Here is a 25,317-nt window from a genome sequence, read left to right on the forward strand (position 1 = left end):
TTTACCCTGACAGGTTTCCTTTGGCTCAGCCGCTCATTACCTCGGCACTCTGACGTTTGTATGCATATGCTCAGCCAGTGAAGCCCATAAAAGACACGTTGACCCACTGCTCTTTAACGCCTCTGCCTGTCTTCACACATTAACCCTTTGAACCTGATTGGTCCACTCCTTCCACTCTAGAGTAATAACTTGATTCTGAGCACATAGACACACTGTTATAATCAGCTGGACGTACCCTTTGCAAGGATATGAGTCACGTCCACTCCTTATAGAGGTTTATTCCAATCCAAACCAAAGTCGTACAAATAGCGAATCCAGCATGACTTGTTATGTTGCAGGTTTTACAAACTTAAAAAAAGGTTAAAAACAAAAACAAAAGAGAGCTCACTATCTCATTACAATCCCTGCCTGCAGCCTAAAAGTATAATAGGGAGTGTAGTTCCAAAAGTCAAATAAAAGTCAGTAAAAAACGCACTGACAAGGACTAATATTATGCTTGGGTTTATGCCATCAACAGACTGTTATTAAGTCTCATAATGTCATGTTTTAATAATGTAATATGTTCAGCACGGTTCTTATGTTCACTGAACTGTGAAAATCTCCTCTATGGATTTGTCCTTGTGGAGCCATGAGGAGGTTTAAGGCAGTCCCTGCTGGAGGACAGCTCCTCTGTTCGCCTCCTTGACGAGCAGGGAGGAGGTGATGGACAGGGACGCTGCAGGAAAAGAATCCTAGGACCTCGGGTTACTAACAAGGCGAATGGCTGCAGAGCAGAGACCAGAGGGGAGGTCTGACCATGAATCTAGCATGATGTGACTGCAGGATGAACCTCTCTGGCTCTATACTTATGTGGGCGTGCGTTAAATGCCACATCACAGACTGGAACCGAGCTAATCGCTGCATTGTGTGGCTGTATAGTCGACTTCTAAACGCCCTTTCCCTTCTCCGTCTCACTCCCCTCGCTGTTGATTCTCAGGGCAGGAGGGAACGTATGGCACTTATTACAAGTTAATGGATCATAAATTGAAACGGAAAGTTCTATAAAAGAGCTCCATTCATATGCGCAAACACACGCACGCACACACACGGAGGTTTTCCTCCGACCTCGGTATTCCTCATTTGTTATGCCCAGCCTTTGCCTGGTTTGAGGTCATCTTTTATGAATTACTGGTCTAAATTTATGGTCTAATAAGTTTTTGAGCGTTTACGTGGTGTTCTGCCCTGTGTGTCCTCCACTGTGAAGTGCAAAAATAGGAGTCAACCTCTGGAGTTTTTACTTAATGGGCCGCTGCTATCTACCAGTTACACTCTGCATGGTGAGGTCATCTTGGCTGCGGTTTGGGAGAGTGTGTTTTTGTGCTCGTATGAATGACGTATATGTCCGGCCTCTGTCTATGCAAACCTCCAGAGATAGTTGAAAGCATAAAGTCTGAGCACACACACAGCTGGGTTCGGTCAATTTTTATTTATTTTTTTTCCCCATTTTGCTATCGTTTGGATTTGATTATTTCATCATGGCACAGGGTGAAAATATTTGATATACAATATTTCAGCCCTGTGAGTTTGCAGATTGTTTATCTCGGTGCAGTCCTGGGGAAAATTAAAGCTGAAGCAGAGATAACCCGGGCCGACTTGGGTAACAGTAGCTTACATTGTCGAAGCCGCAGCCTCCTGATTCCTCAACCACATCAGATTAAATGTGTCACCATGAATAATTACAAATCAAGCGTGTTCATCGTGGCAATTCAGCAAATTTCCCTCTTCTCATCTCACCACTGCTCATTAATGTTTCAGATGTAACACACTGTGGACAAAGTGTTTGACTAAATACCAAGGAACACACAGATACACAAATGTGCAATAAACATGCATCACTAGGCTCAGTACTCCTCTAATGGCGGCTCCATGAGCTCGCTGTAATACTCTAAATGGCCCCTTCTGAGGTTTAGCTGCAGCATTTTGTTGGTTTGTGTCTTTGTTCCTCCTGTTTTTTCTTTTTTTTTCTTTCTTTTTATCATATTTTATTTCCATCCTCCTCCTCGGCCAGTATCCTCGGTGTAAATGAGCTCCTCGTCACCACCGGCTCTACAGAGACACTTAAACAAACCATCAGGATCATCACTCATCATCACCATCACTATCATCATCTCCATCGTTATGCGCTCACCCAGATAATGAAACGATGGATGTGTGTGTGTGTGTGTGTGTGTGTGTGTGTGTGTGTGTGTGTGTGTGTGTGTGTGTGTGTGTGTGTGTGTGTGTGTGTGTGTGTGTGTGTGTGTGTGTGTGTGTGTGTGTGTGTGTGTGTGTGTGTGTGTGTGTGTGCGTGTGGTTATTTACCAGCCGCGCTCTCCCACCACATGGCCTTTGTGGCACGACAGCCAATTAAAAAAAATCAGTGAAGTGGGAGGGAGGTGATCGGGAATGATGCAGCAAATCTAAAAAACCACTGAGGTATGATTTAAACCAAAGGTGGTTCATATTCTCACTGAATCTGAAAGTCGTGTGTCACATTGTCTTAAAGGGATAGTTCAACATTTTGGCAAATTGGCCCATAATCGCCATAGCAGTAGGTTGGTTACCTTTATTTGTCGGTGCAAGCTATTTTTAGAATCGCCAAGCGCAGCTACGACCTGGTCCGAGCTACCCTACGGAGGTTAATGGGATTTCTTGGTTTCCCTCATCAAACTGATCAAATACACAATCCAACAACTCCACAACGCTCTGGTGGACAAGTTGTGACCTGCACATTCACCACGCTATGAGATAATAACGGAACGTTACGAGACAGAGCTGTTTTAGAGGTAGAGTTTAATGAGGGAAACCAAGAAATCCCATTAGCCTCCAGGAGTGTAGCTCTGAGCAGCTCACGGCTGCGCTCGTTGGTTTCTAAAAATTGCTTACACCGACAAATAAAGGTATACAAACCTACTGCTATGACTACTGTATAATGATTATGGCAATGGGCCAATTTGCCAAAATGTTGAACTATCCCTTTAACTGCATCATTTTCAGCCACCACACACACACACACACACACACACACACACACACACACACACACACACACACACACACACACACACACACACACACATACAGCCTCTTGTACTAAAACCCACCTGGGCTTCAGCTCCTCTTCCATCTGGAGCAGCCTCTAGTGTAGTGCAACAGTCACACACTCCTCACCAGTTCTAACTGGTCAAACACATATGCACAGACACACACATTCGCACAGTCTCCAGAAATAGACGTTTGTGATAGCCTGCAGTGGTGGAGCTGACCACTCTACCATACAGCCAGCTGTCCCACAGGAATTGGCATTTACTTAGATTGGTCCTCACTACACACACACAACTCAACTATTGCAGCAGTTATTTTTTCCACCTCTCTGATGTGTTTCTTCCTCCTGTGTTTGACTTTAAGGAGAATGAAACAAACAGAAAGACGTGTATGTAGATCTGGGTGGCGGAGAAATCTACACCATAATAACACTGCACCTACTGTGCAGAGGTTTATAAAAGGGGAAGAAAGTGTTTTTGAAATGTTTTTTTATAGAAACAGGAACTGTGCTTGAAGCCTCTTGTTGGCCCATTGCAGACATAATGCACAGCCGACGTCAGCCAACACTGTGCTGATGAGTTTGTATTCCACTCAGAGAGGTGGGAGCTAGCACGACAGGCTAACTAGCTCTCACTTGGATCATGGAGAAGCTTATTTTTGATCTATCTTATTTTCCATTATTTCTACACCTGCTTAGTCATTGACAGCTTCAGCACATTCAGTGCTGCTTTTGTCCTGCACACACAGGAACAGGAGAGTAGAGTTGGGTAGGCAAAAAAAAAAAAAAAAAAAAGTTCAGTCCGTAGTCTGTTTCATTTCAAAAGCCCTGTGCTCATGCTGTGCTGTAGATAACAATGGTTTCATTAGTACCAGTGCTGCTGCAGATGGGAGTTCTCCACTGCTGGAGTCGTAAGCCCTTTACACCAGAACCCACAGACTAACTCCTGTTTTATATTTAGCCAGTGGTGTTCGATAGTACAGTAAAATACACTTTCATTTTTCTCACACAGGCAGAGTAAAAGTGAAAGTATGCAGATTTTTCATTCAAAATAGTGAACTACATGCATTTGGAAACATGTTATAAACAGTTTGTCAGTTTAATCAAGACTTAATGGACCTATAGACACCAGTAAATGTTTTTTCTCTTAATTGAATTAATTAATTTTGTTTAAATTTAGTTTCTGCAATTACCAAATAAACACACATGTTTAAACAAACCCAAAAGATATTTACTTTATTAATTTTCACTTAGCTTCAACTTCAGATTATTGTGATTCTAATGCATTGAGTTACTCATGGTACTTCAAGATGATTTAAATTACAAAAATAAACAGTCATTTAAAATAGTAATTGGGTTATTTTTCTTTTATTAGATGGATTCTGACACAAAAGCTATAAAAATGACTCATCAGTTGCATAAATTTCTGGAACCAGCCTAAATTTGTTGATGCAACGTCCTTAACACAATGAAAATAGGGCACACAAGTCCATGAGGTGTTCACTTGTGTGTTATCCAACCAGCAGTAAGCCTCCTGGCGTTTGTTCCGCTCTCCTTGTATTTTGAAGGGTCCCGAGGGAGAGAGAGCAGGGTGAAATGGAGGGGGGGGGGGGGTTGGTGGTGGTGGCGTGTGCTGACGAGGGAGGGAGGGACGACAAAGGGGATGCTTTTAGAGTAGCAGACCTAATAAAGCACCTTTTTCTCCTATTTGATAAAGCAAAAGGGAGGAAGATGGAGAGTGAGTGTGACAGAGGGACAGAGAGCGGGAGGGAGGGAGAGGAGGGGGGAGAGGAGGGCTGCACTCAGAGGGAGGCAGATTTGTCAAGCTCAACATGGGTCTGTGCTTTCACTAAGACCTGTCCTCACATCATCTGCACTTTCCAAAAGTATAAAGTCATACCACCTTAACTTAATTGTCTCAATATGTCTGAGTCCATGCCAGAGGGAATTCTTCTCGCTTCCTGTCTCTTTGCGACTCTTAGTCTCGCTCCTGTTCTCTGTCGCTCCTCTCTGCACGTACTCATCCTTTCAGAGTGCTGATTTATCCCTTCATCTCCAGAGTGTCATTGAAGAGAGCCATTTGGATCTACAGACTAATAACCGTCGCAGAGATGGAGAGGGGATAATGTTATTGACTTCCAAGCTAGACAGCAGCCTGCCCTCTGTGTGTGTGTGTGTGTGCAGCTATTGGTGTGTGTGTGTACAGTACAGTCATCCTCACTTGTCTATATAGTACCTGTGTAAGTGTATGAGCATCCATGCATGCTTTTCCACCTCAGGGACGTTGTTCTCTCACAGAGGAACCAACCCAGCTGCTATTGTATTAAGTCACTTAGTTCTTGCTGTACTGCCCTACAAAGGCAAAGTGCAGTATCTGCATTTTTTCTTCTTCTTCTTTTTTTTTTTGACCAATCAAAAGTGTGGCATACTGTATTCTCTTCAATCTGGTAGAATTTGATATTGGTGCTGCTAAAATTCCCAGAGTTATTGGGCTTTTTATTTTGCTGTCCATCCAAAAAAGCACTGTGAAACCAAGGCAAAATGCAGTATCTGCAAAAAGTACTGTACTCCCTACATTCTATATTGGAGTAAAACCAAGGCAAAGTGCCGTATCTGTAGCTAATACCAAGCCAAAGTGCAGTATCTGCACCAAAACCAAGGCAAAAGTGCAGTATCTGCCATAAAATGGTCAAAATTGGTCAGAAAGAAAAACTACAAAATACATTTAATTCAGTCCACCTTTAGTTATTCATAATTTGACGCTTAAACCTGACAATGAAAAACACAAAAAGCTGTTTTTCTCAGTTCGGCATTTTTACAGATACTGCACTTTGCCTTCGTAGGGCAGTGTAGACAAATGTTCTCGGTGCATGTCACGATATTTGTCCTGGGCATCCTCCTGGATGTTGTGTGTAGGTGTGTGAGCGTGCATACTGCAAGGATGGGGGGAAAAAAAACATTGCATTCCCATTTGCCAGGCGAACAGTCAGTGGTGCTGCTCTAACAAGCTTGGATTAGCATAGTTATAGAAACTGTGGGCAGACCTTGCTCCACAAATAGTAAATACCACTTTCCTCAATGATAGTAATTCTGTACTTACCTCAGCATGTCAGGATCAGTGGATTTGATTGCACAAAACAGGATTTGGAAAAGCAGCTGGCATTTGTTTTCCATAAAACACACCCACGCATATTCACTTATTTTAATGTTTTGAAACATGCATGATCCTGGCATGCACACAGTGGCTCAGTGTGTGCAGAGAAGCTTATACGCAGAAAACATATGCAGCCTTGATTTAACTTCACAAGAGGGGACGCATGATGGTTGAGATGACTCCATGAGACTGCAGACATGTGAGTCAATCCCTGCTCCCTCCCCAGGGAGAGGCAGTGGATCCTTCCTGCTAATTTTAGAAATCTGCGAGGAGGTCTGGGGGAAAAGCTGGAGCCGCCGAGTTTCGGTTTAACCAAACCAAACTTTGGAGGCGAGGAGGCTTAACTCCCCTCCTCCACCACCTCACCCCGGCGTGACGTACGAGCAGAGAGAGAATGAAAGAGAGAGAGGTGAAGAGAGCATAATCCAGGGTGAAAAAAAAGTTGAAGAAAAGAGATGCACGCAGGCACACAGCAGGCCCCGGCCCCGAGAATCACTGTTTTCTGCCACGTGATGGAGGATGTGCATGTGAGTGCGTGCTTGTTTGAACTGTGTGATTAGTGTGGCTGTTTGTCGCCAGCATATGCTGAGATTCCCCCCCCCCCCCCTCCTCCACCTTCCCCTGAACCGACATTTGTGTTTGCGCGTATCCTCTTATTTATGTGTTTGTGTACCGAGGCGCAGACTGTGTAGATACCCCTTTATGATCCCTGCATCACACCTTGTTTATTTGCATGTGTAAAGTTTGCAATCAGCCCTGCAGTTAAAGCTAAAAGGGAAAAAAAAAAAAAAAGCAAGAGAAAGGTGAGAGTAATCCATCGTTACTCTTATCTTCTGGAGGAGCACATCGTTGCAAATGCCTGCACACGCTCTTAACACGCGCGCACACTCTCTCTCGCACGCACAGAGTGAGAGTCACATATTGTTTTGGCTACAGGCTACAACTGGTTCTAGCTGGATTTAAAGCTACAGCGCTTTTTTTTTTTCTCCTTCATTTTGCTAAGCTCAGTGTTGAATATGTTTCCCTGAGTCGTCTGCAGATTTATCCCCGACTCTCTCTCTCTTCTCTCTTGCTATCCAAGAAATAAATATTGGACTCAGTTCCTGCATCATCCAGCGGGGTCCTGACGTCTGAGACCACTTACCCCCGTCAAGTGAAGGGGAAAGTGTAGATTTGAATAAGAGCCGGGATGTTCTTCTCTCCTCTCTTGTCCGTCACGGCGCCATAAACTGATTTACACACCGTTTAAGTGGACGATAATGTAACCTAACTGCTGTTCACCTCCATCTTAAAACAGCACTCGATGCGATTGGCTGTTGAGATGAGGTCATAGTTCAAGCCAGAGGGGGGGGATGCTTGTCGTTAACAGCCTTTGGCACCCAGCCCCACCCGCCCCTCCTCCTCGCCATCTAGATTATATTGGCTTTAAGGGCTCTTTCATGGTGAGTCATGTTTATTTCATTGTCCCTTTTATGGCACCGCTGTTCCCCTTTTAACCCCTTGCCTCCCTGCACGCAGCTAAATGTTCTGCCAGTACACAGGAGAGTAAGTTATAGAGGTAATAAATATTAGATGGCCTCAGCTTCGAGTAGGAATGTGTGCTAATCTGTTTCAAGTGGAGGAGAGGGACTTTGCTTCTCTCCTGCTCTCATTAGTTCATGATTTCTGCTTGGATTCACTGCATTATTTTAAACAAAGTCAAACAAATCTAAATGATATAACGTTTTTTAAAAACTGCTGGACAAAAAAAGGAAGGAGGAACAATCTGCCTCAGCCGGCCATAGCCCTTCACTTCCAACTGTAACGCAGCCTGAGACCTGAAAAAACAAACTAAGACATATTTTCCACAAATTGTTAACACATCAGATATTACTGTATGTCAGTGATTGATTACTTTCACAGTATAGATTGACACATGATGTCATTATAGTGTAAAAAAAAATAAAAACATACTTAGGGCTTTACATTTGAATCACTATATTACCAAAATCACAATATGCTCAAATGCAAATTGCACTTGCAGCAATTTTTTGATAAATGTTTTGCAACTTAAAGTCAAAATAACAAAAATAAGCATTGCGGTGTTAAAGAGGTGCCCTTGAGTATAAATGATGTTCTCCAGTTGTAAAGGAACATCCTTGCGAGCACAAGCCCCAACAAAAATCACATTCATCGTTTTACTTGAAATGCAAAAAACACCATTCCAACCAAAATCAGCAACTCAAAAAATAATCTGTGAAATAATGATGTATTTTTGCATATTGTTCTGCCCTAATTACATCTACCTAACTTCTAGCTCTTGAATCTTGGGTATACCCTGGTGTCACATTTATAGTTTAAATGGGCACTTCATGTTATTTTATCTTATTAGCTTCAATACATAAACTTAAACGCGGTTGAGATCTTCTTTAAGTAGGAAATGAAAAACCTTCACTCCAGCCATGCAGTGGTAATTACAATTATGAATATAATATTGGCTCTCATATCTCCCATGTGGCATCTAGACACATTTAGAAACTGTGTCACCATAAGCCATAAACAAACCAAGGAACCCATGAAATCCATGTTATTAAATGCACAATTAATCTCTTATACAGTTAGACCTACAGTACACATGAAAAGAGAATACTTCATTTCAAATATGCACAGGATTCTGAAAGTGGCAGTGGTCACTGAAACATGACAGAGCAAACATGAACATGACTCAGCTGTGTGCGAATGATAAAGATGTATGCTTACAGTAAAGAATGAAACACTGTCCCTTATTCTAAGATATACATGTGTTACTGCAGATGGAGTTTAACTTAAAAGCTTGTGTTAATTGCTTTTTTGCTGTTGCTCCTCCGGCATGTGTGGGTGGAGAGCAGCTGTATGGCATACTGAAGTTTCATCAAACTCACCAGCTAAGTAGCTGATAAAGTATTGGACACATCAATTGTAAAAAAAAAAAAAAATAAAAAAAATAAAAAAAAATAAAGCTGAACTTGAAAATAACTTGCAATAGCTCTCTGCATAAATGGCATCAACACATACATTTTGTTTCCCTCTGAGCTGTTTGCTGATGGTGTCTCAGGCTGAAACGGCGTATGCCACCAAAAATAATGATAAAGGTAACATGCAGCTTCATGCTCCATGTCTCTATCCACAGGCAGTGTGTGAACTGACAGAGACTGATGTGGTGGGGTGGAGGCATGGTCGGGCTTCTGACAGGAGAGATAATAGCCAATAAGGCAACGCCACTCTGGATGACTGACAGGCTCCAGGGAAGGCCTCGCCGGCCCACAGCCCTGATCCATCCAACAAGCCTCCTCTCAACACTATAACAAACACACACAAGTGTATACACAGATACACAAAGATGCTTGTTTATACATGCATGCTTGCGCACACAGACCTACAAACCATTCACATTACTGACGGGTTGTTTACTAGTCGGTGAATGCTCACGGTAAATTAGGTGGCTCGTCCAGCACTATACCCACAAACACATCCATTCTATGTGGCTTAAAGTAATTAAATGATTTGGATCGCAAACAGAAAAACAAATTTTACGGTAAAACACGTAACGTGTCAAACAGAGGGGGATGAGAACAAATAACTCACAAACCCACACAGATGCTGAGTGATGCGAGTCCATCAAGGCACCGCTCTGCAGTAAGGTGGAGAATGTGAAACTGATACAATGCTCGCTGCTGTCACTTCCCATTTCGGCTCGGGATGGCAGCTGTCAGGCTGACGCAATGGCCAGCGTTCAGGAGACACACTGTCAAAGATCGTTTGATTGTTGACAGAAATGATACGGACCGCGAATGACTCCATAATATCGTAATCCATAGTTACATCCGTTTAAAAAGGGAAACCACTCAAGGATCGGTGGACGCTGTGTCCACAGCAGAGTCATTCAGTATGTGACAGTATAAACACACACAGGGAGATAAAAACAAGGACAAAACCAACTACATGTGAAGTTTTAGCTGTGTTTTCAAGCTCAGCGTGTTGCACATTAGCTCATGGAGAAGCTTCAGATCTTCCCTCCTCCTGCAGTCATGATGGATTCCTCTCATAAGCGGCTACTAAAAACAAGTTCTTCACTGCTTTAAATTTTTAATCATTCCGCTTGACCTCCTGTTGCTAAAGAAAATAGAGGATCTGACTGAGCAATATGAACTTGATCATTTCCTTGTGTCTCACAAATCCCATATTAAAAAAAAGAAAAGAAAAAAGAAAGAAAAAAGAAGCAAAGCTGACACTTAGCCAGCTAAGTAATGGGAGCAGATGTGACTGCATGTTTTAATGGTTTTTAGGCAAGTCCCCACAATCCTCCAGGGTCAGCGCTGTGTGCAAAGTTCTCCACCTAAAAACAAGATACAAACCTGCTACATTAGTGTATTGGGGAAGATAAAGGATAATTAGCTCACATTTCTTGACAGCAGAACAGAATGAGTGCACTGCAAAAAACTAACAAACTAAAATATACAGAATGAAATTAAAAAAGAAAGAAAATGATCAGGGCAAAGAGAACAATATAGACAAAAAATTACCTTATTACCTTATTACACGATTCATATAACAACAGAGGTTCACTGAGTGCAAAATGTAAATTGCACAATTTCTGTTTTTACATACAGTACAGAGTTTTTTCTTTTGCTGTAGACTCTCATATGAAAGCTGACAGCACAAACACACTGAGGCAAGTCACTAATCAAAGAGAATCCTCTCACCTCTTACATATTAATCTCATCATGTCTTGTTTAATGTACCGCTGGTCATTGTTACTACAGTGTTTGCTGTTACTTTACCGCATGTAATTCTTCACATGGGATAGTTTGTGTTTTTTGAAGCATGGGGTGTGGGTGTGGGTGTATGTGGGGGTGGTTGTGCATAGTCGGACTCGGTACATCACCTGCTTTAGGTCCTGAGTAACAGACGAGCAGTCACTACAGTCACAGAGTCAGTCCTGCACTCCAGCCAAAACCATGTATTTCAATATTCATTTTAAATTTTCATTGTTTGCACTCCGGCTTCCTCATTAGCAGGCTGAACATTTGCACAACGCTTTACTTTAATACTGTCATACAAACATTTATACTTCTTCTTTTGAATATTTATTCCTGCATTTCCTTTTCTGGTTCTCAATTTTACAGGTATTTTGTTTGGTATTCTTTATTGGGCCCCAGCCTTTTAGCACAGCCTCAGGAGTATGTCACGCTGCATTTCACTGCGCCCGCTGAATAAGAATGTGACAAGTAAACCGGTGAATCTTTGAAATCTTAATGACTCTTGTAACTGCAGCCTGACTACATGTTTTGAAATGCCTTATGCATTTCTTTTTTCGACATTGCTACATTTTTTTTTTTTTTTTTTTTTTTTCACTTCTTCTCGGGGCTGGGTGATCTTTCACAGTTCCCATTACTGAGCCTTTTGAGTCCTCACAGGAAAACTGCAGAGATCAGTCCCACTACTGATTGCATAATTGGCTGCTGCTTTTCATAAATCAGATGCTAATTACATGCAGATTGCGGGAGCAAATAGAAAGGTTTTCACGGACAAATCTGGCCTTCAATGCACACGCTGATGGATTACATACTGTATTTCAAGCAGGTTTCAAGTCTGTGAACGTGTTTCTGTATAGCTCCCCTCACTTTCTCTTTGAGAGGATCAGTAAGAGACTCGTCTGAGATGCAGCTCGCTCCCCTGTGTGTTTTCAAACATTGCATGTACCTCTACTTAATTGTCCGGTATTGGTAATGGGAGTGCAGTCACCACATCTCTCCCTCACTCTGTCTCTCTCTCCTTTGCAAACTCATCCTCTACCCCCACCTCTTCACTCCAGTCTTCGCTCCGCACAATTGCCTCAGTTGATGGGATTGGTCCTCAGGCACCTGCCCCCATTCGTCAGACACCCTCCATCCCTCCATCGTTCACTCTCACTCTCACCACCACCACCACCCCAACCCCCCCACACACACCCCCTGCTGTCAGTCCAAACCTCATCACTCACTCCACGGAGACTCTTACTATCAGCAGCCAATAAGGAGCTTCGGCAGCACACCACATACACACACGCATCCAAACATACTGAAAAACAAAGTGACAGCGACTAGCTTGTCGCAGCCGGAGGGAAGCCTCGGGCCATGTCCACATTAATGCAGATGCATTTTAAAATTACATTTACCTTTTTCCAAAGTTTTACAGATCATTATCAGGTCATTTTCTCAGGCTGAGGGGTGAAAACAGCTGCTCACTGCAGCTGCGAGGAAGATTGATGAGAGCAGCGAGACCGAACCAAAACACTGAGTCTCTGGACCGTAAAACCAAGACAATGAATTCGAAGATGCTCAAATGCTCCGTAGAGTTGTGGGAAACTGCAGAGCTGGCAGTAATTTTGACATGCTAAACTTACCTGAGGGTATGATTTGGAAAAACTCTAAAAGTCCAACTCAGATACTCACTAATTAATGGCTGACCCACTCACAAGCATGATAACATACGCGTCTTAACATATCTCACCTTGGAGGCGCTGCTGTGGGAGATCTAAAACCATCGCTAATCTATTGTGTATATTTGAGATATTTTGTATTGACAGTTTGATGAGAAGTTACTGCTGAGGAAAAGGTCTTGGAAGTGAGTCAGTTCATCCTCAGAGGACAATGAATATGCAGAGTAATTCTTATTCAAATACAGAGTTTTCATTCTATCAGGTAAAGAAGCAAAGCGTCTGACCAGCAGAAACTGTGGCCTCACTGTCGAAAACAGTTATAGACATCAACAGACAGTATGGCATAATGGCCATTGTTATATTTAAAGGGGCATTGTGTAACTTCTCCTGTTATCTTTTCACAAAAATCGATTATTTTGTTCAAAAGTCTGTTTTTCATTAATCAGTAACCCCCCCCCATCAACAAAGTGAAGTGTTCCTTTCAGCTCTGAATGAGCCGTTCATATCATTCATATCTCCATGGAGCAGGTAAGCTCGGTGCTGGCTGCCATGTGGTGTCTCCATGTTTTTTCGTTCAGTGGCAGCGTGACGGTAGGAAACCACGGAAACTCAGCGGAGACACCGGAGCTGTCGGCTCAGGTCCAGGTGGCGTCTGTGAAAAGTCACCGCGGTAACGCAGTGAGGAGGAATGGAGCTGATGCTGCATTCACCTGCAGTCGGGCAGACGGCCGTCGGTAACAAACCAGATGTCATTTTAACGTTGGTCAGGTAAACAATACGACATCGCCATGACAACATATTGTCACGTGTATTGTTTTGCCTCGTGCTGACGGACCACTTGTTTACATAGAGGCTTGTTTATGCCGTTACCTGCAGCGGCTGTCGTCCGTCTGCCGTCTGCCCAATTTCACGTGAATGCAGCATGGAAAATACAATTGAGTTGCTTGCGATATACAACCGCAACGCTAGATGGGAGTAATTCCTAATGTCCAGACGACAGCAGAGAACTCAACTGAGTAGCAGCAGGAGGAAAAGAAAACTAATATCTGTTGATCCTTACAATCACAATCACCCTGCGAGCTGTAAGCTGAGCTGGAGTTCTCCCTGAAGTCTTACACCGGCCACTTTGAAGAGGCTACAGAGCCTGTTTTTGTTAAGTAGAGTCAAATTAAAATTGAATCAATATTGCTATAAAAGTTCACATCATTTCAGATGAGACGATAAAAGAGCACATCAGAAAGTGCTGGCCTCACAGACAGCAGTGCCATCCCTGAAGCCAAACAAGCTGCATGGCTAAAAACATCCACACCAATTTGTTGACCCGCTCTCTGTGCACATCTATTAATAAGATCACTGTCCCACTGAGGATAATCAAAGTGTTATATACTAATTTACTGTAGGAGCTGTCCACCTTGCTTTCTTTATACAGCTCATCTCTGATAATGAGTCATACTCACAATCCCAGTGAAGACATTTTTTTCCCCCCAAGTTGCTGCTGCTTGAACATTTTGAAGTTGAGAAGGGTTTACTTTATTTATGTATTTATAAATATTGCAACAAAAAAGCCACTACTACAAGTAATGATGGGGTGTGAACATCTCGGTGCAGTGTGTTTCTCAGCTGGCGGTCTTTCAAGAATCTTTGAAATCGCGATTCTTTGACGCTAATTAAACCGTCCGTCGCTAGGGATTCTACTGTTGCAGAAATGATCTTGTGAGTCTATAAGGACACTATGAGAGAGGGTTGGGTTTGCGGCGAGGTGAAGGGCGAGAAAGCGAGAGTGGGATTGGTGGGGGATGTGTGCTGTGTTATCAGGTGTAGTAATAAGCTATACTAATGCCACAAGCCACAGGGACCACTCTTCAGTGCTAGTCTTAACACACAGTGTCACTTTGTTTCTCTGGAGAGCCATTGGAAGTGCCTCTGTCTCTCTTTCCCTCCATCTGCCACTCTCGCTCTCCTGCTCTGTCTCTCGCCTCCTCTCCGTCTCCCAAACTCTATCTACTTTTTTTTTTTTCCCTCTCTCCCTCTTTCTCCCTCGCGGTCTCTGCTTCCATCTCTGGCTTCCTTTTGTTCTAGACTCTTTTGCTTCCTCGGTGTCACTTCTGTTTACGTTCATCTCTCTCTTTGTCTCTGCCTTTGTCACTCTTCCCTCCTCAGTCTGTGTGCGCAGACATCCAAGTCAGCCTCAGACAGGTCGTCCGCCGTGGCTTCACAAGGTTACGTGAAACGCGAGATAAGAAAAGAAAGTGTCAGGGGTGACAATTCGCTTCAACCTCTTAGATATGTCATACAGCATCTTGAAAGTTGTCATGAAGAGGACAAATTCAGCATGGGTTATATATATATATGTATTTATATATATTTGTTTTTGACAGGAAAATAAATCGCTGAGAAATCCTACGTACACAACTCTCTGCTCCTCTTTTTCATTCTGGGTTGAATGTAATTGTTCCTACAGTAGGTTGGTAGTATTTGGCCAGTTAAATTACCCAGCAACACATTCCCCCAAATCTCCCTTCAGCATAAGCCTGTCTGACAGTGCAGCCTGCCTTTGAAGAGAGACATCACCCATGATGCTCCACATTCATCTGACACGTGATGGCTCGCCATTGAGCTTTGAGCTAGCCGGTAGCACGGTTAGCATTAGCTTCATGTCAGGAAGCGGCGGAGCACATTGTTCACGTTTGGCTGCGTCAGGCTAACCGCGCCGCCTGGACTGTGATTAGCAAAAAAAAAAAAAAAATGATGCTGATTTCTCACTTCATGAGGAGGGAACCAGAAAGACAGAAAGCGGGAGGGGTGGGGCGGGGTGGGGGGGTGAGGGTGAGGGTGCGATGGAGCGTGGATGGTTGTTAAATACATTGTGTAGGATGACACCGCAACCTTGAATGGCTTCTGTTCCCGGGGGCGTGTCACACAAAAACACTGATGGCTAAAAGCGCAACTGAGCTTTCTATGTTTAGGTCTGGAACTTCAGGCTTGTTTATCTGCAGATGTAGCGCAAACATGCATTTGATGTGTTGGATGTCAGCACGGATTGCGTTCACTTCACCAGAGAAAAGTCTCCCTGGGACTAGCACTAGCGCCGGGCTAGCCTCGGTGTGCACTCAGGCTTATGGGCTTGGCAGCCTTACAGCTGTATAACGTCTTCAGCTAAAGTCAGTGTTTTGCCTCGATAATCACAATGCCTCCTGTCTCTAATCCTATCATTAAACTCATCTGATTTCTCTTTATGTCTTTTTAAGTCTTTTGCCTCCCATAGTGATTAGTGGCAGTTTATTATCCTGCAGTGATCTTAAGAAGGGCAAAGATTGTGCACCGGAGCTCTGTGAGGTGACAGCGCTCCCAGCTCAAAGGCCCCCGAGGGGTCAGACCGGAGAGCAGGCTCAGGCAGCATGGGTGTGTGAGGGGGAGGGAGGGAGGGAAGGGGAGCAGAGGAGAACGGGAGATGGTAATGAAGGAGCTAATTGCTTCCAGTGGATTTTGAAATCGAACCCCAGCCCCCAGTGCATGGAGGAGGCAGCACGCAAATGGAATATTGATGACCACGGCGAAAATAAGGGAAAATGACCCTGCGATATGATCGATATGAAAGCCACAGATCTGTGCAGGACATGTCTCAACAGGCAATACATTTCCCCTGGTTTTTATGGATCCGTATACACTTACCACCGGTTTAATATTGCTGAGGTGCACAAATATTGCATTATATCAATTTGCTCTCTCTATTATTCATAGGAACAATGTTATGTTGATAGTCCTTACAGCTCCACAGAAACTTTGTAATTACATTATTATACTTACTACATATAGGGATAGTCAAACATCCCACAGAGGAGTAGCCTAACCATATGCGGGGTAAAATGATATGATAAATTGCTATAATTGTCATATTGTTAGAAAAGGAAAGTTAAGCAGAAAAGAGCGAAGTTGGGTGCTATTTATTCTCCAATCCCAACATCCAGTTTTGAAAGGCTTTATGGATCTTCAATAAGACTGAATGGGTTTTAGCTGTAAAAAAGTGAAATGCCTATTAGTACAAAATGTCCAAAATCTATATGATTCAACCACAAATACGTTAGCTACATTGCTTATCCTATAGGGTCGCAGAGGGGCTGGAGCCGATCCTAACTGACATTGGGGGCAGGGAACACGTTGCACGATTCTGCAGTCCATCACAGGACCGACATCCAGAGACAAACATTCAGTCACGCTCAGATTCACACCTACAGGCACCATGGTTAGCATCATGCACGTGTCTCTGGACAGTGGGAAGAAGCCAGAGCGCCCAGAGGGAAACCTCCGACAGAAAGAACCATGCCTTACCATACCTGAAATTGGCTACAATGTGACTTAATTATATATAAATTAATTATAATTTTTGTGTGTGTGAAATGAATAAAAGGGATGATGATGAAAGAACCCAGGTTGGAACTAGCCTCGCGTCACCAGGAGAAGAGCCTGGTATCCATTCACTCGAATTTTGTCTGGATTCTGGTTCCGGTCTAGGGAGCGGATCCGGAATTCACCAAATTCACCAAAGTAAAAGTGTTTACCAAAATAAAACTTTAGAACATAGACTATTCTTTAAATTAAAAGGTTTCACAGCATTTCTTTTAGCTTGGTGCTTTTATTTTGACGGAAAGGCCTGTCTCTCTCGCCCTGGTTCCAGCTGCTTCACTAAACTGCCCCAGACTAGGTTAGAAACCAGAATCTATACCTGCTGTGATGGTGTTAACCACTGCACCACTGTGCGCCTGTGTCCGCACATTATAATAATAATATAATAATAATCAGTAGCTGTTATATCGGAGTCTGGACCAAAGTGTTGCACTTATTGACATTGCTACAACATAACTGTGGAGCTATCTTTAGTGTGGCTGGAAAGGAAGCTACACCAGCACCAGTACATTCTCTTACACAGGTTTACAGGTTACTGCTCTTGAACTCACAACATACATTATTTCACGCATCATCCAGCACTTAGTAAACAGCCACTAATGGTTTTGTTTGCACTTTGCACCTTTATAATAATGATGTGAGCAGGAATCCTCAGATAGACAAACTAATTAGAGCATGCTGATGAGATGAGAGGGGGGCGGTTACCATGACAATAACCTTACTACCTTGGGACAGGTGAGAGCACACAAGATCAGATGTCTGGAGTGGATCTGAGCGATCGCCATGCTGCATGCCTGAAAACACAGCTGCGATACAAAGAGGAGAGCCGCCTCCTTTGTGGCGTTTTTAGCTTTTTAAACGACAAGTCTGTTTTTAAAAGACGTCAGTTTCTTTAATAAATAAGTTTGAATTATTTCAAAGATGCCACAGGGATCGTTTCGTCTGGGAAAATAAGAAAATAAATTACTTTCATATGCAGGAATGAGTTTCGCAAAGACAGTCAGCCATCTACCCACATTTGCCTGTCATTTGCCATCAGGCGTATGGAAGGGGCCTCCAGGCAGAGAAGCTACAGAGGGCCCGGCCCCCCCTTTGCCTTTATATAGCATCTACATTTTCAACAGAACATGGGTCAGAGCCAACTGCTTCCAGGTTTCTCTGGTGCTCCAGGACTCCCCAGGGTTTGGGCCCCTACTGGTCCAGATGTACAATGAAGCCAACTCGAGCAAAAAGCTGGAAAGCCATTTCATTATAGGCACTGATGTAACAACACTGTGGATATATAAATCAATATTTTATTAATCATCTGAAAGAGCATTTCTTGGGGGGAAAAAATGACGCTAGTAGAATTGATGGAACTGCCATGCCACTTATTGTTTTTCTTCAGTACTTACAGAACTATCATTTCACGTTTGATGTCTGGGACAATTGTTGAAGAACAATTTTATATGGATACACAATCGACAGGCTTCTCCATGCAGTGAATGCCGGTGTAATTTCTTAGATCAGATGCATGAAATCAGAGGAGATGGAGAGGATTTTTGATTCTCGAATGTATATTCTGCTGCCTCTCTGGGTTGCGCTGTCTCAGTGGTAATAATGGGTTTCTATTTATTCCTCTGGCACATGGATGAGGGCTTTCACGGGGCCTTTGTTGCCTTGCATACCATTTCCTCTTGTCTCTGTGTGTTGCGCAAAGACATGAGTTTGATGCCGAGGGGAGAATTTCTCCATGACCGGAATCAGCACCCCATCATCCCGCAGCCTCACTCCACTTTCCTTTTGTTTCTCTCTCACTATTCCAACCCCCCCCCCCCTCCCCTCCTCTCCTCCTACTGCAGCTTTCTGCCAGCTCCACAACACTGCTCCCTCATGTTTACATATAGCCTGATCCAAAACAACAGTCTGAAGCTTTACAGCCTGCAGCCCTTGTGCTCTCTCTCCCTCTCTCTCTCTCCATTTTCTCTTCCGTCTCTTCAGTCTTCTCGCTTGTGCTTTTTCTCCTTTCACTCGTGGTTTTCTCTGTGAACACGCACAGGAAAAAGCAGTATGCGGAGGAAATGAAATGACACACTGAAACTGGCATTGTTGGCAGGTAATGATGTAGTTGCTGCTAGTTTGCTGGTTTGGTGTGATCTCGGGACGTTTTTCTCAAGGTTGTCTTAAATTCTTGGAGAACGAACCTTTGCGTCGTAGTCCGACTTGACATATCAGTGTGTGTGACCTTGTCTCTAAAGCATTTCCCTCCGCCCCAAGATCCAAGCTGACCAAACCACCTTTTATAAGACAGAAGGTGACGGGTCAATTATTCCATCACAGATCATAAGGAAACACAACTCCTCTGATCCACTCCTTTCTTGTAGAGTCTTCATTTTCCCCCCCGACACAGCGCTCACGTTCTGTCTCGAGCTGTCTCACCTTACTCTCCGCGTTGATGTAAAAAATGGGCTCAGGAAGTCACTTTGCAACGGCGGAGTGATATAAAAGTGTGGAATCGGGCTAAGTTTGATTTATGCGTACCATTAGTGGGGAATAGTGTTCCATCATAAGTAGTCTGTCTGTCTAGAGGCTGTATGTGTAACCTAAACCCACGGTCGTACAGATAGGATTTTATGATCTGAACTGAATGATGGGATTATCATAGCTGTAATTATGGTGAGCAGTGTGTGTGTGTGTGTGTGTGTGTGGTTGCTGGATGTAACCTTATCTGCAGCGTGTAGCAGTTCTCGCATTTACTGGAGCTGTTTCATGATTGATGCAGGCACCAACATGGATGCTAAGCTCGTCTGATGTATAAAAGATTCTACAATAAAAACGGAAGAATGAATGTCACAGTGATGCATAAAACTCTATATTTTGAGGGACAGGTTGCAAATCATTAGCGCAGCAATGCAACAGCAGGCTGACTCGCTACAAATATGCCGGATGCACATGTGTGATCTCGTAACTTCACACCTTAAAGTAACAAACTAATAATTGCTTCTTTTTTTCTCTTTTTCCCCTCTGTCATTTCAGCGAGGGAGGAGAACGTGGCCACCTTCCGCGGCTCGGAGTACTTCTGCTACGACCTGTCACAGAACCCCATCCAGAGCAGCAGCGACGAGATCACGCTGTCCTTCAAAACCTGGCAACGCAACGGCCTCCTCCTCCACACGGGGAAATCCGCCGACTATGTCAACCTGGCGCTAAAAGATGGGGCGGTGTCGCTCGTCATCAATCTGGGCTCCGGGGCCTTTGAGGCCATCGTTGAGCCAGTCAATGGAAAATTCAATGACAACTCCTGGCACGACATCAAAGTGACACGCAACCTGAGACAGGTAATCGGGGGTAGCAGTGATGGACCGAGTTTGGAGACAGGTGGATGTTTTTTTTTTTTTTTTATTTGTTTGGTTTTTCTTTCCGCTGTAGATTAGCTGCTTCCAAGAGCTTTTGAGAGAGAGCTGGCGTTAAGAATGTCACCTTGTTCTGATTGGTTGTCATTCCATCGCCACAGTTCAGAAACATTGTTGAACTAGATCTCATAATTTCTTCAGTTGTTCTGTATACTATATTTCTCATTTAATCTCATTGTTGAATTGTTTTGTTCTTCTCAGGGAACAAGTGAAAAAGGGCAAAGCAGTTCTTCAGCATGTGATTGATAGTTGAGGAAAGGTTCCATTATGCTGGGTGTCGTCTTCTCTCCTGTTTATCAGCACACTGAACTTCAATTAAAGCTATCTGATAACGACATTTCGCTTCACGCTCACCTAAGTTGACACCTCTATCAGGAGCTGTTGCTGTCTCCTCGCTTTCACACTGTTTTTGTGCTTTATGTAAAACGAAGACTTAAAGGTGAAGCAGAGAGAGAGCGTGTTATTTTCCTTTGAGCCATCCATTAGCGGTATTTATAGCTCAGATGATCATGATGCTTTCTCAAGACAGAGATACATTTCCATCAAAGATTTGCACTGGGTGTGCATGAGCAGAATTTGTTATTTGAAGGATACCTGTTTTTACTTAATGTAATTTAAGCTTGTATCGCTGTTGGGCGGAGCTCGTCTGCATCAGTGTTGAGGATGTAGAAAAGAGAAGTTATGACGCCGGTGCTGTGTGGAGGTATAGCGCCAGGCGGGGAATGTGGAGTTGCTCTTTGTGTTGGTCGACCTTTAGTTTCTCTGCAAGGTGAGGCAGCACTTAGTGTTGCTCTCAGTGCAGCACAACAAGTAAGTGCCGATTTCCTGACCCTCCTTGACAGTAAGCTTTTGCCCCACAGGTTAGTAAACAGTTCTACCCGAAAAATCCCAACAGGATAACACACAGTTTAGGGGTTTAGAAGCTAAGAGCCTAGAAGTTGCTTTCCTTTCTCCTTTCTTTCTTCCTTCCTACAGATCTGTCTTTCTTTCACTATCATTTTCTTTCCTCTTTGAAAGGCATACGTTGTTAGACTGAGGGTGAGAAAAACACTACAGGTTTTGTTGGGATTGAAGCCATCCTACACAAATTTTGATCTGAAAGTCCCACGCCTTACGGTACTTGTCTGTCTTTGTTTTTCTTGCAGGACTCTGATGTAGAAAATTTGGCTAGGATGGCAGGAAGGCGCATTTATACCGCAGCGAATCTCTGACAAATCATGTAGTGTTTATTCACCACGACACTAACTCATCCATGATAAAGAGTCATTTTTTACTACTAACCAGTATCTAACCAACTAATGTACTAACTAACATCCTAATTCTTCATCGTTGCTTTGGGTTTTTGTTTTCTGTCCATCCTTATTAACAACCTTTTTTGTTCACTATTCTTTTGATTTCCTTTCTTCCCCTTTTTCTGGAAAGCAATCAGGCATTGGACACGCTATGGTAAACAAACTACATTGTCTGGTAGATATCATTCTTATTGTCTTTTTTTTGGGTTTGCCGTGTGTCCCCTCCCCCTCTCTTCTTTTATTCGTTCTCTTTGAGTTCCATCCTAGACACTCTTATCAAAAAATGAGGAGATGGGTTTGTATTACCAGGCAATTCTTTCTTCGCTTCTTCTCAATTTCCTCCCTGACCTGCCAACAACCTCCTTCTTTACCCCACAATCCCCCATCCTGTTTTTTTCACTTTGGCTTTTTTACTTTTTTTCTCTTTGTTTCTTCCACATTACTGCAGATTTCCAACAAGTAAAAAAAATAATAATAATTGACTTCTTTTGCCTTTGTCAGGGCAACTTTTTTTATTTTATTTTTTTTCACACAAAAAGTCCCCATTTTTTGTGAGGACTGTCGTCCAGAACTGACAGAAGCTTACCACAATCCCAAAGACGGTGACGCCGAGACCGAAAGAGATTCTACAAAAAAAAAAGAAAAAAAAGAAAAAAAAAAGGCAACCCTTAAGTTTCATTGCGGGAGCTCTGACAGTTGTTTCCAACTCACTATGGCGCATGGCATGCCCACACCTCATTGACCTCTCACCCCCCAAACTCATCTAACCTCCAACTCACCCAAAATAACCACTAACACTCTAATCCATTCACTCATCTTCCACCTATCACTGTACCACTCACTCTGCCCTCCCTGTGTGTTTTTGTAGCATGCTAGTGAAAGTGGTGTTTGTGTGTTTTTGACCTTGATCACCCCCACACCTGGGCCCATATACATAACATTTCAAAGAATACGCTTACTGATCTAGGATTATTTGGTCTGGTCCAGTGACATTGCAATTATAACCATGACACCTGAGCTAAACCTGATCACAGATCGGCATCAGCTATTCTGAGAGCGTGTTTGAATATGGGCTTTGGTCTTGATTGTGCATGAGCCTCTGCACCCTGTGTGGCCTGCTCTAGCTTTGTATGGCACCATTGATCCACTTACTCCCTTACATGTCCAATTAAGTGTGTTTAATTTGCCTTCTAACAGTGATGACCTTGGTTTGCACATTGATGTGGTGTGAAAAAGCCTCCCTTTGTTTTGCATGCGAGTGGATATATAGATGTAGATGTGTGAAAGAAGAGGGGAAAGTGTGAGATTGGTGGTGTGAGAGCGGAAGTGTGTGCGTGTGTCGGCGTGCGTGTGCACGTCTGTGTGCTTGTGTGCGTCCACATACGTGTGTACTGTAAATGTGTGTGTCTGCAGTTACCAGATAAATCCCGAAACCTAAGACAAGTGGAATCAATTTGTCCTTGGTTTGAACATTGTACTAACCCTTCCCCAACCTGGAGTTTCTGAAACCAAACCTAGGATCCATTCTCTTACTCCCATCAAAGATAAAGAAAATATGCCTGTGCCATATTTTCTTTACCTGTCCTGTGAATCCTATGGCAAAAATTCCATTAACAAAATCCAAACACTGTCTGGTCCAAAACAATCGCTTCAAGGTTCAACCAAACGATTCAAAAAACAAAAAAAAGGAGAAATCAAACGTTCGAGCAAAAGTTCAATGGCTCATTTCGAATGCAGACCAAGGAAGGAGGTGTGTTTTATACAGAACGGAGATCTAATGCCGGAGTGTAATGGCTCGGCTTTGGCTATGTGTTACCCCTCAACAGGTGACTATCTCCGTCGATGGGATCCTCACCACCACTGGCTACACCCAGGAAGACTACACCATGCTGGGCTCCGACGATTTCTTCTACGTGGGCGGGAGCCCCAGCACCGCCGACCTGCCCGGATCTCCAGTCAGCAACAACTTCATGGGCTGCCTCAGAGAGGTAGGAGGGACTCAAATGAATACAGACAAGAGAACAGGTGCACGACTGTGTGGGTTGTTCACTGCAGACATTACAGTATATCCGCATTTGCATCAACTTTCTCTTTACTGTTCTTGTCATACATGCAACTGCTTTCTTAATGTTCACTCAGCCAGAGCAGCTGTTAAGATGTTAAGATATGGAGAAAAATAATAATCAGCCTTCTTTTGTCTGGGAGGAAGGAGAAGGGGAGGAAAATGAAATTGCATTATCAATTAAAGCTGCTGAGCTGGCAGAGGAAATATCAGACTTTCAATATCCCCCTGCTTAATCTAATTCATAACACTTACTGCAGTTTGTGTGTGAGAAAATATCCCAAAATTGCTTCTGTCATATGTAATTTGCAGCATAAGCTTGAGAGTGCCACTAAAACACCTCCCAATGGGAAGTGATCTGAAAGAAATGTTTGCTTATGAAATAGGAAAAAAAACAAACACGTGTTCTGGGACAGTTGTAATGCACTTCCTGGCTCTTTGAGCTCGTGAAAAGCGCCAAAAAATATATATATGAAGTGCTTTGTTATTTACATTTTGCTCAGCATTCCTTATTCTGTAGCCAGTGATGATAATAAAGGGGGGGATAGTGACTCTTCAGAGCTGTAAAAACAAAACAGACTGCATTGATTTCTTTAGTTTAGCAGCAGATGTTTTCCTTTCCACTGTGCAGCACTATAGAGTATTGAATGCAGCTTTGATTTGAGGCATTTTCTTCACATTGTCATTGTCAGTGGTTTTATGTGATCTGGATGGTGGTGTGGCTACTGTACCTGAACTTAAAAGTTTGGTTTTTTACATTCTGGGAACATTGAAAGACTGTTAACACGAGAAAGACCCGTTTCTGTGACATTAGAGGTCTAATGTAGCTGATAATGTTTGCAGTGCTCCTACAGTTTGCTGTTGTTTCATGTAGGGGATACGGCAGCTCAGCCCCAGCCTGCAGACACAGGCAAACAGCCCTGGCAGTGGCTGCTGCAGCTTTGCAAGCTGGAAATGTGAACTGTAGTTAACAGCAGCAGTTACAGCAGGAGCACGTAAAGGATTTAATTGCTGAAGCTTTGGTCTTTGTCCCTGCTGTTCATGCAGCTCCTTGTCTCAGCTTTTCTTCATACACAACGGACAGATCATATAAAACGAGAACATTTGACACTGAGACCATTAATTGATCCTCTGTGTTTATATTCTGTTCAGACACTGAGTTTCTCTTAGATAGGATTTCAGACAATTAAAAAATTTGTGATCATTTCCCTCTGCTGGTGTAGACACTTAACTTTAGTGAAAAGCCTCTCACCCACCATCCACTTAGATTTGACGCCATCTCTAAAATACCAGAAACTCAATGACAAGTGCAATCTGAGCTCTGCCACCAGCTCGAGAAGCAAACATGCGTCTTTTGTTTTCATCAAGCACACAAAGAACATCTCAGTTCCCATTTTGATGTGGCATGTGAAGTATTAGCATAAACTCACGGCCACAGGGATGAATCAGTAACTAACAGAAGAGCACTTGAGCATTACTGTCAACAGTCTTGACCTTCAACACAGCGGTTGAC

The 25,317-nt window shown here is 43.2% G+C and overlaps 1 protein-coding gene across 1 annotated transcript in view; it reads left to right on the top strand.

Annotated features, from left to right (window-relative positions):
- nrxn3b (neurexin 3b) overlaps positions 1–25,317 on the top strand; it is a gene marked incomplete at both ends in the record, with an annotated part of 315,810 nt that overhangs the window by 53,044 nt on the left and 237,449 nt on the right. Inside the window, 3 exons of the mRNA XM_084000441.1 lie at positions 20,074–20,375; positions 21,873–21,896; positions 23,569–23,730. Coding sequence (XP_083856567.1) covers positions 20,074–20,375; positions 21,873–21,896; positions 23,569–23,730 — 488 coding nt within the window. The remainder of the gene's footprint in view (positions 1–20,073; positions 20,376–21,872; positions 21,897–23,568; positions 23,731–25,317) is intronic.

This window comes from Trachurus trachurus (assembly GCF_905171665.1).
Source record: "Trachurus trachurus genome assembly, chromosome: 24".
Lineage (NCBI taxonomy): Eukaryota > Metazoa > Chordata > Actinopteri > Carangiformes > Carangidae > Trachurus > Trachurus trachurus.